A 10,529-nucleotide genomic window follows, 5' to 3' on the forward strand; every position below is an offset into this window, starting at 1 on the left:
GGGGGGGGGGGCGCAGCGCCTGAGCTGCGGCCGGAGAGAGCGGCCCTGAAGCAGTTCCGCCGGTGTCTGGCGTTGGACTTGCCAGGCATACAGGACACAAAACATAGACAAGACATACATACATAGGTACAAGACATACTCCTCACTTGAACTTTGCCAACCACTGATCGTATGTTAGATCAGGGTTGGCAACGGGACAGAAAACCTTGTTTCGGCTTGGGCCGCCCTTCCCCCGTCTGTGCCCCGTGTCCGCCGTCAGAGCGCCTTTGCACTGGCCGCAGGTGTTGGTGGGCTGCCGGCGCGTGTAGGGCCTCTTGGCGGCGGTGTCGTGGCCGGTGTCCTCGGCCGGGCGACGGCGGGTCTGCGCCTGTCCGACCGTGTCGGCAGGCAGGACGAAGTGGTGCGGTGGGCGGCGGCAGTCCACCCGCACCACCTGCACCTGCATCAGCCGCGGCGCCGGTGCTGGCAGGGCGACTGCGGCGATCGGACGGGCTGGCGGCAGCTGCACGCCCTGGAGAAGAGCTCTCCGCTCCGTCTCCTTCTGGTGCTCGTTGAACCTGGCGGCGAACAAAAACAAAAATTGAGGGGTTTACTTTATACTGTTGATTGAAATGTTCGTTGGGGTCCTTGTATTCCAGAGCTCCTCTTTTGACGCTCCGATCTCTCAGGATGTCGACTTGCATCCCACCGCCTCATCCCAACTCGGTTCAGCGCATTTAGGGACAGAGTCTGGATGTATCCCGTCAGCATTGGCGTCCTCAGTAGGAAGACCATGCGGTAGATGCGCGCCGGTTTCCCAGTGCGAACAATTTTAATTTTCTGATACTCAGAAGTATTGTGAAACGTAATTGTTACAACACTGAATGCGTGTATTGTTCTGGCTTTAACACTCGCTGATAAATTTAGCAAAATCAGGTAATGAACGGGTCCGTATTGTTCTGGCTTTAACACTCGCTGATAAATTTAGCAAAATCAGGTAATGAACGTAAGCAGTAAAGCCGCACACGGGCGAATATGATGGTAGTATTTTTATAACATATCTTACACCATTATTGATGAGAGGATGGACACTGGACATTCTATCAAGTCTCTGCATCTGCAGGATCGAGCGAACATATAACTCACCAGGACGTGAGCGTGTGCTGGTTCAGAGCCGCCAGGTTGACTCCAGTCCGCTGGGTGATTGCGGGACATTTGAGGAGAATGTCCCGCAGGCTGGAGTGGTGGGCCAGGATCTGCGCCCAGCGCGACTGGACCGACCCTCCGCTGCGCCTGGGGTTTCGGTACCGCTCGCAGAGCAGGCGGACGACCGTCTCAGCGAGCCGGTTCAAGTCGGGTCGTTGCGCGGGAACCGCTCCTCGCTTGAGTGAGACTCTGTCAAATAGAAATCCATCATTAAGTTCACTTTCACATGTGTTCTACGAAATTCTACGGAGCACACGTTGGACATACCTTCCAAATTGAAGGTCCCTGGCAAGCAGTATGCAAGTTGTGTTTCGTGAAAATCAATAATTAGATTATGTGATGACGTGGACGCGTTTCGTATTTCTTTTTCATCACATCAGCATGTCCAGGTTGTGACTAACATGCGTACAAAATCCTACCAGCATGGACAATATCTCACTTTTATTGCCTTTTAATAAATATGACATAATTTAATAGTTCCAATAATATGCGTGCAAACCCCAATTATTCTGCCCGATGGTGTTTCATTTGAGAACAACGCTTACAATGATAGTCCTATTTTAAAATGCGGGATCCTTACCTCCGTGCGCTGTCCACGCCCGGCACGACACCAGACAGCCGACTGGTCTTCGGCTGTTTAAACCGGCCAGTCGTCAGCCGGTGCTGGTACCGCTGGGAGGCCGCCACCTTGGCTCTGTCGCCGGCGGAGAGCTGGTGCCACAGGTGGACGATGGACTCGGCCTCTTCGTCGGCGACATACCCCCGCGAGCAGTCTAGGCCGACGAGCACCTGCGCCAGGCGGTGGCACTCGGCGTACCCCGGCTGGTGGTCGGGGCCGGTCACGTCCTTAAAACATGCATGGAAAACGAGGGTGTCTGACAAGAGCATGTCACCTTCATGAACACATCAGAACATGCATTTTGTGCACTTACAGTTAAAGCAATTTGATTGTGAGACAAGTTACAACATACCTGGCGAGCCGGGTCGCGGTTCCCGAAACTTGAGGTGGTGGCGGAGCCAGCGACGGTGGGTGGCGCGGTGGCTGTGCCCGGGACGCCGGCAGGGACCGGGCCAGGGGCTCCGGCGGTAGTCGGAGGAGCCGACAGCAGCTGAACGCCGTGCTGAGAACAGACGATTTATCCTTTTATAGCAGACTGGTGTGACCGGGCCGGGGTGCATTTACACTCGTGTCAGCCGAGATACCTAATTTCATAATTAAGAAGAAAAAAAGATCCCGAGTGAAACAGAAAGGTCGAAGCAACTCGAAGCAGCCGCACCTCCGGAAGACCCTCGGCTGCCCAGTCTGGCGTCAGTGGGATGGCGGGCGACTGAGCGGCGGCCACTACTGCACCAGGGCCGGGTGAGCTGCGTCCCTCCAGGTCCGGCTGTGCGTCAGCTGGTGACCAGCTGGCAGCGTCGACGGCAGGAGGAGCCGGTGGAGGCTGGTTACCATGCTGAAAGTAGAACGGGCGAATTTAGCGCTCAGGGTGATTGGCATGATTAATATGTGCTTGCGCCCGGTGTATAGCTAACTGATGGACCATTCATCCGTTTGAGGTGGAACACACGGGACTATGTAAGCGAGCAATTAGCTGTCTGAATTAACGCTGATTTGCATATCGCTACTGGAAGTGTAACTATGGAAACTTTTGAGGTCGCAGGTGATCACTTCCAATCCTGGGGAGCTTAATGGTTTTATTTGATTGGACTCAAAACGGTCTGAATGACTGAGAAGTCCCGTCCTTAGATCAAACGAGGCTGACTACCTACCCGTGAGAGGTTGTGAGCTCTAGCGGCGGCGGGCCACGAGGCTACAGCTGCGGCGGCGGCGGCTGCAGCGGGCCCCGGAGCAGCAGCTGTGGCGGCTGCAGCAGCAGCGGGCCCCGGAGCTGCAGCGGCGGCCGGGCCCGGAGCTCCAGCGACGGTGGCTGCGGCTGCAGCGGCGGCGGAGCCCGGAGCTGCAGCGGCGGCGGGACTCTGAGGTCCGGCGGCGGGATTCTGAGGCCCAGCGTCGGCGGGACTCTGAGGCCCAGCGTCGGCGGAGCTGGGGACTCGGGCGGTAGCGGGGCCCTGAGGTCCGGCGGCGGCGAGGCTGGGGACTCCGACGGGAGCGGCCGGGAGAGGCGTCTGAAGCTGAAACACAAGCGATGTAGTCATGAGCTCAGTATGTTTCGCGATCCTAAGTTACCTGTACACCTATGAAATAAGTTATATGCTTGCTTCATTTGGGATGCAGAAAGTAATAGGGTAAATAACATCCATCAAAGGGTGCAGTATATCGCAAAATTGAAGTAGTTGCATTTAGCTTTAATTTTTAATCGTATTGTTATATTTTGGGTAGTGGGTGTGTCGATAGTCGCAGATTCGCGTTAGACAAAGATAAAAAGTGGCGCGAGCATGCCAAAACACTAGCCCTGCAGTTGGTTTTGCGTAAAAATGCGATTTGACGAGGCTCGGGCAGGTCGAAGTTACAGCGAAAAAGTCGCAGTGGACGGTGCTGCCACCTACATTGCCAATAACGGGCACTATCATATCGTGATAATTGGGGTAGTTTCAAATGAGAAATGACTTCTATTTTTGTTCAAACTGCTTGAGAAGAAATAAAACAATTCGGAAACATACATTTTTCCCAAATATCGCGTTCCATTTTTTCCTGTTGAGTTGTTAGGAAAGTGGTAAATTTCAAGGTTGACGGCTAAAAAACGAAACAGGAGGAACAGAGCAGGAATCACCAAGACGTGTGCCGCGCCGATGTTGTAGCCTGTAGATACGGGGTGAGCAACAGAACCAGCATACCTAACGATTTTGATTAGTGAGAGATTTTTTTTCTCTAAATGAAAGACTATTAGTAACTCAGGCAAGCCTTCTAATATAGGTATCAACAGGGTTGCGGTAAAAGGTACAATCGATGGCACAATACAATTATTCTGAGTTGGGAAACAACACTCTTCAGATACCTACCATCAACAACCTCACTATCTCCTATATGGGAGCTATATCATCTGATTCCAGCGCCCTGAAAACAAACAGGTTATCACCAAAAATCTCTGTATTAGCGCCTACCGACATATGCTGAATGACGCTATCAATACCCGACATTTGTAAAAGGTGATTCGCCACACAGACCGCCGGCGTCTGAGGGGTTGAATCAGTGAGCCAGATTGCCAGCGACTCACCGCTGAACTACCGGGCATAACAAAACGGACGATGCGACATGACTCAGAGATCATCACAGACGCAACGACAAATGTAACCGAAGGCCATCTGATCTCGTGCGGAACCCTCGTTCAGATACGTAATATCGCTATCTGCCACCTCGCGGTTCCCTTGTCAAGCCGAACTCATAGGCGACGGAACGGGGAGGGCACCGCGGCACCGTGCCCCCTTTGATTTTGGCATTTTAACATTAGCCCTATGGGCGTTGCATAGAAAGAATATGGGACCAAAAGTCGGCAGTGCCCCCCTTAATTGAAGGTATTCCGCCGCTACTGGCCGAACTGATGACACGCAATGGCCAGTCAGTCACAGCTCAGCTTCCTGCGGAACAGGAAGACACATTCAGTGAGAGTCGGTGGTCATTCACTGTGTCAATATTATTGACACGGTGACTAAAGAACGGTTATATTGCGCCAATAATGTTGCCAGTAGCAGCACCACCAATCTTTTGAACTAAAATCACTTGCTATCGGTGAAAAGAAACCTTCTAGCTATTTTCAAGCAATACGCGAAATAGAGGGAATTAGAAAACCGAAAACCCAAATATTAGCACTAGATTACATCGATCTTAAATTTTGGCCAACATTTTTAAAGCATACATCAGAGGAGCTGTTGGCGGCTTACCGTCGCGTCTGTGATGATCTCTGGACTCTGAGTCATGTCGCATCGTCCGTTTTGTTATGCCCGGTAGTTCAGCGGTGAGTCGCTGGCAATCTGGCTCACTGATTCAACCCCTCAGACGCCGGCGGTCTGTGTGGCGAATCACCTTTTACAAATGTCGGGTATTGATAGCGTCATTCAGCATATATCGGTAGGCGCTAATACAGAGATATTTGGTGATAACCTGTTTGTTTTCAGGGCGCTGGAATCAGATGATATAGCTCCCATATAGGAGATAGTGAGGTTGTTGATGGTAGGTATCTGAAGAGTGTTGTTTCCCAACTCAGAATAATTGTAATGTGCCATCGATTGTACCTTTTACCGCAACCCTGTCGATACCTATATTAGAGGGCTTGCCTGAGTTACTAATAGTCTTTCATTTAGAGAAAAATATCTATCACTAATCAAAATCGTTAGGTATGCTGGTTCTGTTGCTCACCCCTTATCTACAGGCTACAGCATCGGCGCGGCACACGTCTTCGTGATTCCTGCTCTGTTCCTCCTGTTTCGTTTTTTAGCCGTCAACCTTGAAATTGACCACTTTCCTAACAACTCAACAGGAAAAAATGGAACGCGATATTTGGGAAAAATGTACGTTTCCGAATTGTTTCATTTCTTCTCAAGCAATTTGAACAAAAATAGAAGTCATTTCTCATTTGAAACTACCCCAATTATCACGATATGATAGTGTCCGTTATTGGCAATGTAGGTGGCAGCACCGTCGACTGCGACTTTTTCGCTGTAACTTCGACCCGCACGAGCCTCGTCAAATCGCACTATTACGCAAAACCAACTGCAGGGCTAGTGTTTTGGCATGCTCGCGCCACTTTATATCTTTGTCTAACGCGAATCTGTGAGAAAAACACCTCTGTCGACACACCCTCCGGTACTCTTTAATTAACTTACTGGCATTTCGAGACCATCGTACGCGTCGGTCACGAAGATGTCCTCGACGTCCTCGAATCCCTCGTCGAGGTCATCGCCAACATCGTCATCCTCGCCGTGCTGCGTGTCGGGGTCACCCACCCTGTACTCGTCGAGCCTACCGCGCCGCTGTCCGTACAGGTAGGCGACCCCGACGAGCTCACCTGAATGTAAACAGAAGCATGTGTGAAACATTATGTTTCACGACTTGTGACAACTTGACACGTCTTGGTACGTAAGCAGTGGCGGATCCAGGATTTTCACTGGGGAGGGGCTGCAGGTCATAATTGGGCGCCACGCCCCGGATGGGCGCCATAGTCGCATCGTATTGGCGCTGAAATATTGGCGCCCAGTGGCCCTGACAAGAGGCGCCCAGGATCAGTATGTACAGTGACACCACACGATTGGAAATATCGGTGCGGAGCGTACTGAAACGACGTTATTCGACTGATTTTTGCATCCTAGTCCTAGTATGCCGCACTCCGATGAGTTGCGAATTGAAAATTGGCGCCACTGCGCGGCGCAGTGGCGCCAGTTTTCCTTGGGTGGGGGCTGCCAGCCCCCGCAGCCCCCCCCCTGGATCCGCCACTGTACGTAAGTTCGTTTTATGTATATAGGTATTAGGTAGTAAATAATTTTAGCTGATCGGTTGTCGCGGCAGCGGCAACCTTTTCATAAGTTCAAATTCAATGGAGGCTAGCGGACTTAACTGCATTCGATCATTGGCATTAGTTGGCAGTTTTTGTACTGTATAATTTGTGTGACTGTAGCATGCGACTTTTTACCCGTGTATCGAAGAGGCTCGCTTCTGGTGACTAGGTCCCTCTTGAGCACCCTCTGCGACAGGTCGTTGACGGCTGCCCGTATCCGGCCGTCGTAGCACCCTGTACTCGTCCGTAGCACCGGACCTCGCGGGCGCTGTCCTGTCCGATCGCCGCAAGGTGACGATCCGCGTTCCATCTAACCAGACCCTCGATCAGGAAGGCATGGAAGTGGAGGTCGCTGGCTGTAGTCCCTGGAAAAGAATAGAATTAAGTATTAATGAGATACAGGATAAAGTGCTTAGCTTAACCCTATTCCAGAAGGCTTTCGACCACCCTTCAGGTTTCTATTGTGTCATTGCCAAGCGATATTAGATAACCAGTATAACGCCTTTTGGGGCGACTAACGGAGCGAGCGAGAGGGTGAGCCTTGCACGTGCGAAATTGCGAGGGGGTACCTCCAACTGAGTTGTGCACGGCACCCTACTAACCGGTCTCTAGCGATGTGCCAAATTTGAGCACAATCGGCCCAGCCGCTCTCGAGATCTGGAAGCGGCACCCTGCACGTGCGCACGTGCAAAATGGGTCCCAACTGACTTTTGCACGGCACCCTACTAACCGGTCCCTAACCACGTACCAAATTTGAGCGCCATCGGTCCAGCCGTTCTCGAGATCTGGAATCGACCCCTGCACGTGCGCACGTGCAGCAGCACCCCAACTCTGGCACATGGATATGCATTGCATAGTGGGTGCCTACCTACATGCCAACTTTTAGCGCAATCAGCCGAGTAGTTACCGAGATACCGTAGTTTGTGCAACTTTGGCCACCAAGGGCAACTTTGGCCCATGCCTGGAAAAGGGGTGACCTCTATCCAGACCATGTTGCTTAACATTGTACATAAAAGATGACTTAATTATTGAGGCTCAACGAAAAAAGTGGGCCAAAGTTGCACGAAGCTACGGTATTGCAACTATTACAAAACTGACACCTCTTCTTTTTGCACGTGGCACCTACATAAGGGATCATCCACATGCATCTAATGACCATCTCGATTTTCGTGATTGGTTGTCTGGGATCCATGCCCATGTCTGCTTGGAAGAAGGAATGAAGCTACCCTACAAAAATTACCGCAGGTAAATCGGTCAAGTGGTTGCTGAGATATAAGCCTCGCAAAAGCGTCCGCACGGCCGGCCGGCCGGCCGCTCATACCCAGAAATTTCCGTTAATCTACGAAAGACTCCGCTCGCTTCGCTCGCTCCGTAATCATGTTTTGGCAGCAAAGAACAAGAAATGCCCACACAATGAGGTACTCTAAGAGCAAACAACACAAGTGAACAGCCAGTTTGGGTGGCAATGACATATTATGTTTATAATTACCTGGCCTGCAGCATGCCGCTCAAGCTGCAGATTGGGCTGGATGTTGGGGCGCTGCCTCAGCTCCGCCAGACGGCCGGATTCAACATATTGCCGGATCCGCTGGATCCCAGCCCTGTCATGGGGGTCCTAGAGCATGGGTTGGATGCAGCTCAGCGTACTGAATTCAGCCACCATCATGACCATCATGCTCTAAGTATGCAGCCCAAGCAAAGCATTTGCAAAACCAAGGAAAGAAAAATGTCATGAAAAGCAGTGAGGTTAACAATAAATGGGATAAAACAAACTTGTGAACATAAGTTAACCAGCCACCACACCATTGCACTGTTGTGTTAGCTCGCAAGCACCAGCACTAAGCCTGGGGACCTGTGCAACAACACAGCACACCTTTACAAGTAATAGGTACAACTCTCAGCCCAGGACACCACAGATGTACTCAAAATACTATACTGTGCTATTGTCCAAGCCATCCACCACCCCCCCCCCCCCCAAAAAAAAACAGCAAAACAGCAAAACAGCAACATGTCCAACACCAAGCAAATAAATTAGTCAGAAATAGTGATTAGAAGCATCAAATAGGACCACCCAGTCACAGCTGACATTCTAGTGAGGATGCAAGAATGGTGCATGATGACTGGGGCTCTGAAAAAGAATGAGACCTAGTTACTCACTGAAAAATGGTGCACTGTTATGGTATGCGTATTGAGCAGGATTCTCTTAAAAAAAATAATTTAATCAAACACATGTGAACATGAGTTCATAAGGGCTTTCTCATACTCTATGGTGTATGTTTGCATCCCTGTACCAAAAAGAAGTCATTTAAAACCACAAGTATATGGGAACTAGGCATCAAGAAGTTCTCCATGAATTGTCTGCTCTTACACTGTGCAGTCCACAGTTACAGCCTCTTTGCAGCGCAGCCACCCCCCGGAAGGTCAGCGGCTGCTGGCTGCCGCACTGCCGTGGGCATCTTTGGACCTGAAACACAAATACAATCATATATTATGTTAATGATAATACATACCAATTACCATAGACCTCTGTATACCACTGACTAAGAAGACTAAGATAAGAGACTAAGAAAATGTAGATTTTTCGGAAAGTTAACAATTGATGGTAGGCGATCTAAGCTCAATATGTCTCCAACTCACCTTGTTATACAGGTCAAGGACAGCTCTTGGCTGTCTCGGACCGGGCCTGCTGCCCATGTCCGGCGTCCAGCATTTTTGTTGTGCGAATTTTTTCAGGCGCTGGGCCCAGATGGCTTGTCCAAAGGCTTTATGACTTTTCCCCATTGTTTTCTGTCAACAGTAGTACGGTGCTTCAGAGGGCCTTCATATAAAATTTCCATGTTTTAGGCGTCTACTGTTTTAAGCTTAAACAGTGTAATTATTTCAAAAATGCTTGCTCTCAATAAAATTAAATCATACTTAATAAACCTATGAACAATGCATTTATTTTGACTAAAATGTAATGTCCTTTTATTTGACATCCTCCATGCAAACCTTATCATTATGACAACTCCGGTGATACCAATCAAATACGTTGGAACCTCTAACAATGTCGATGCAAAACTGAAACAGAAATCGATACTGACAAGGTACCTTCTTCTCTACCCACTTTCAAGACTTTCAACATAAATATATTCAGCATAACACTGCCCATGCATGCCATTAATGTAAAAAAATAATGACCTACACTTGGCGCTGTATGTTCGCCAGACTCACGTGCTTTGTCCAACGTTTGTTTACATTTGCTGGCTCCGGGATGCATTCTACCGATACGACTGAATCTTGCTTCAGTAGAGCATACGCATCTCCGGCATCTCCAGCACCTTTTGCTAAAGCTCATAAGAGGTCCACTGCTCCACCAGACTCGGAACCGGTAGATCATCGATCGGTTCCGCCCTCTGATTGGTCGAGGGAGAGACTGCAACGCCCATTCCCCAGCATAGGAAACTATCATCAAAGACTTCAATTGATACCTCCCGATCACAAGAAAGGAACCATAGCTTTCGCGTGGAATATCTCCCGACGGAATTAAGGGAGGGCGACGATATTGACTCAGTGAGCTCTTGGATGCTCGTAGTTGAGAATGAGTGCCTTACATTGGGCCGAAATGTATTACAAAATCTTTTCTTTCTCCTTCCCTCTTCCCGTTTGGAGTTCCCCCGCTGGCAACACTAATGTTCCCCAGCTTTTGTCCTCCGTGGCGCTGGATCGTGTTGCTTCGAGTGGAGATGCCGCCAGCCAATCACGTTGCTTCGATTGGAATAGCGGCAGCCAATCACGTGCAAGCATTGAGTGGAGTCTCCTGGTAGAAAAATGCTCTACCGTTTCCGGGGCGTATTCGCCCAATACGTACACTGAGCTGAGAAGACCGCCAGGCTCTTCGGATACCGGTAGAGT

The 10,529-nt window shown here is 50.1% G+C and overlaps 1 protein-coding gene across 3 annotated transcripts; it reads right to left on the reverse strand.

The window, feature by feature from the left end:
* On the reverse strand, window positions 1-10,293 carry LOC122383756 (translation initiation factor IF-2-like). Of its 3 annotated transcripts, none has more exons than XM_043370505.1 (12): window positions 9,849-10,293; window positions 9,273-9,422; window positions 9,004-9,099; window positions 8,125-8,763; window positions 6,771-7,000; window positions 5,968-6,149; window positions 2,956-3,318; window positions 2,463-2,639; window positions 2,157-2,306; window positions 1,766-2,031; window positions 1,126-1,374; window positions 1-557 (listed from the first exon to the last, which is right to left on the reverse strand). In XM_043370505.1, the coding sequence occupies exons 5-12, from the start codon at window positions 6,943-6,945 to the stop codon at window positions 143-145; spliced, it is 1,977 nt and encodes a 658-aa protein (XP_043226440.1). In that variant the 5' UTR covers window positions 6,946-7,000; window positions 8,125-8,763; window positions 9,004-9,099; window positions 9,273-9,422; window positions 9,849-10,293; the 3' UTR covers window positions 1-142. The 3 variants fall into 3 exon arrangements, with proteins under 3 accessions (XP_043226440.1, XP_043226441.1, XP_043226439.1); XM_043370506.1 differs by having other exon boundaries at window positions 7-557; window positions 8,125-8,250; window positions 9,849-10,288; XM_043370504.1 differs by having other exon boundaries at window positions 7-557; window positions 9,820-10,288.
* Between the last annotated feature and the right edge of the window lie 236 nt (window positions 10,294-10,529).

Source organism: Amphibalanus amphitrite, unplaced genomic scaffold, assembly GCF_019059575.1.
Source record: "Amphibalanus amphitrite isolate SeventyFive unplaced genomic scaffold, NRLGWU_Aamphi_draft 000172F_arrow, whole genome shotgun sequence".
Lineage (NCBI taxonomy): Eukaryota > Metazoa > Arthropoda > Thecostraca > Balanomorpha > Balanidae > Amphibalanus > Amphibalanus amphitrite.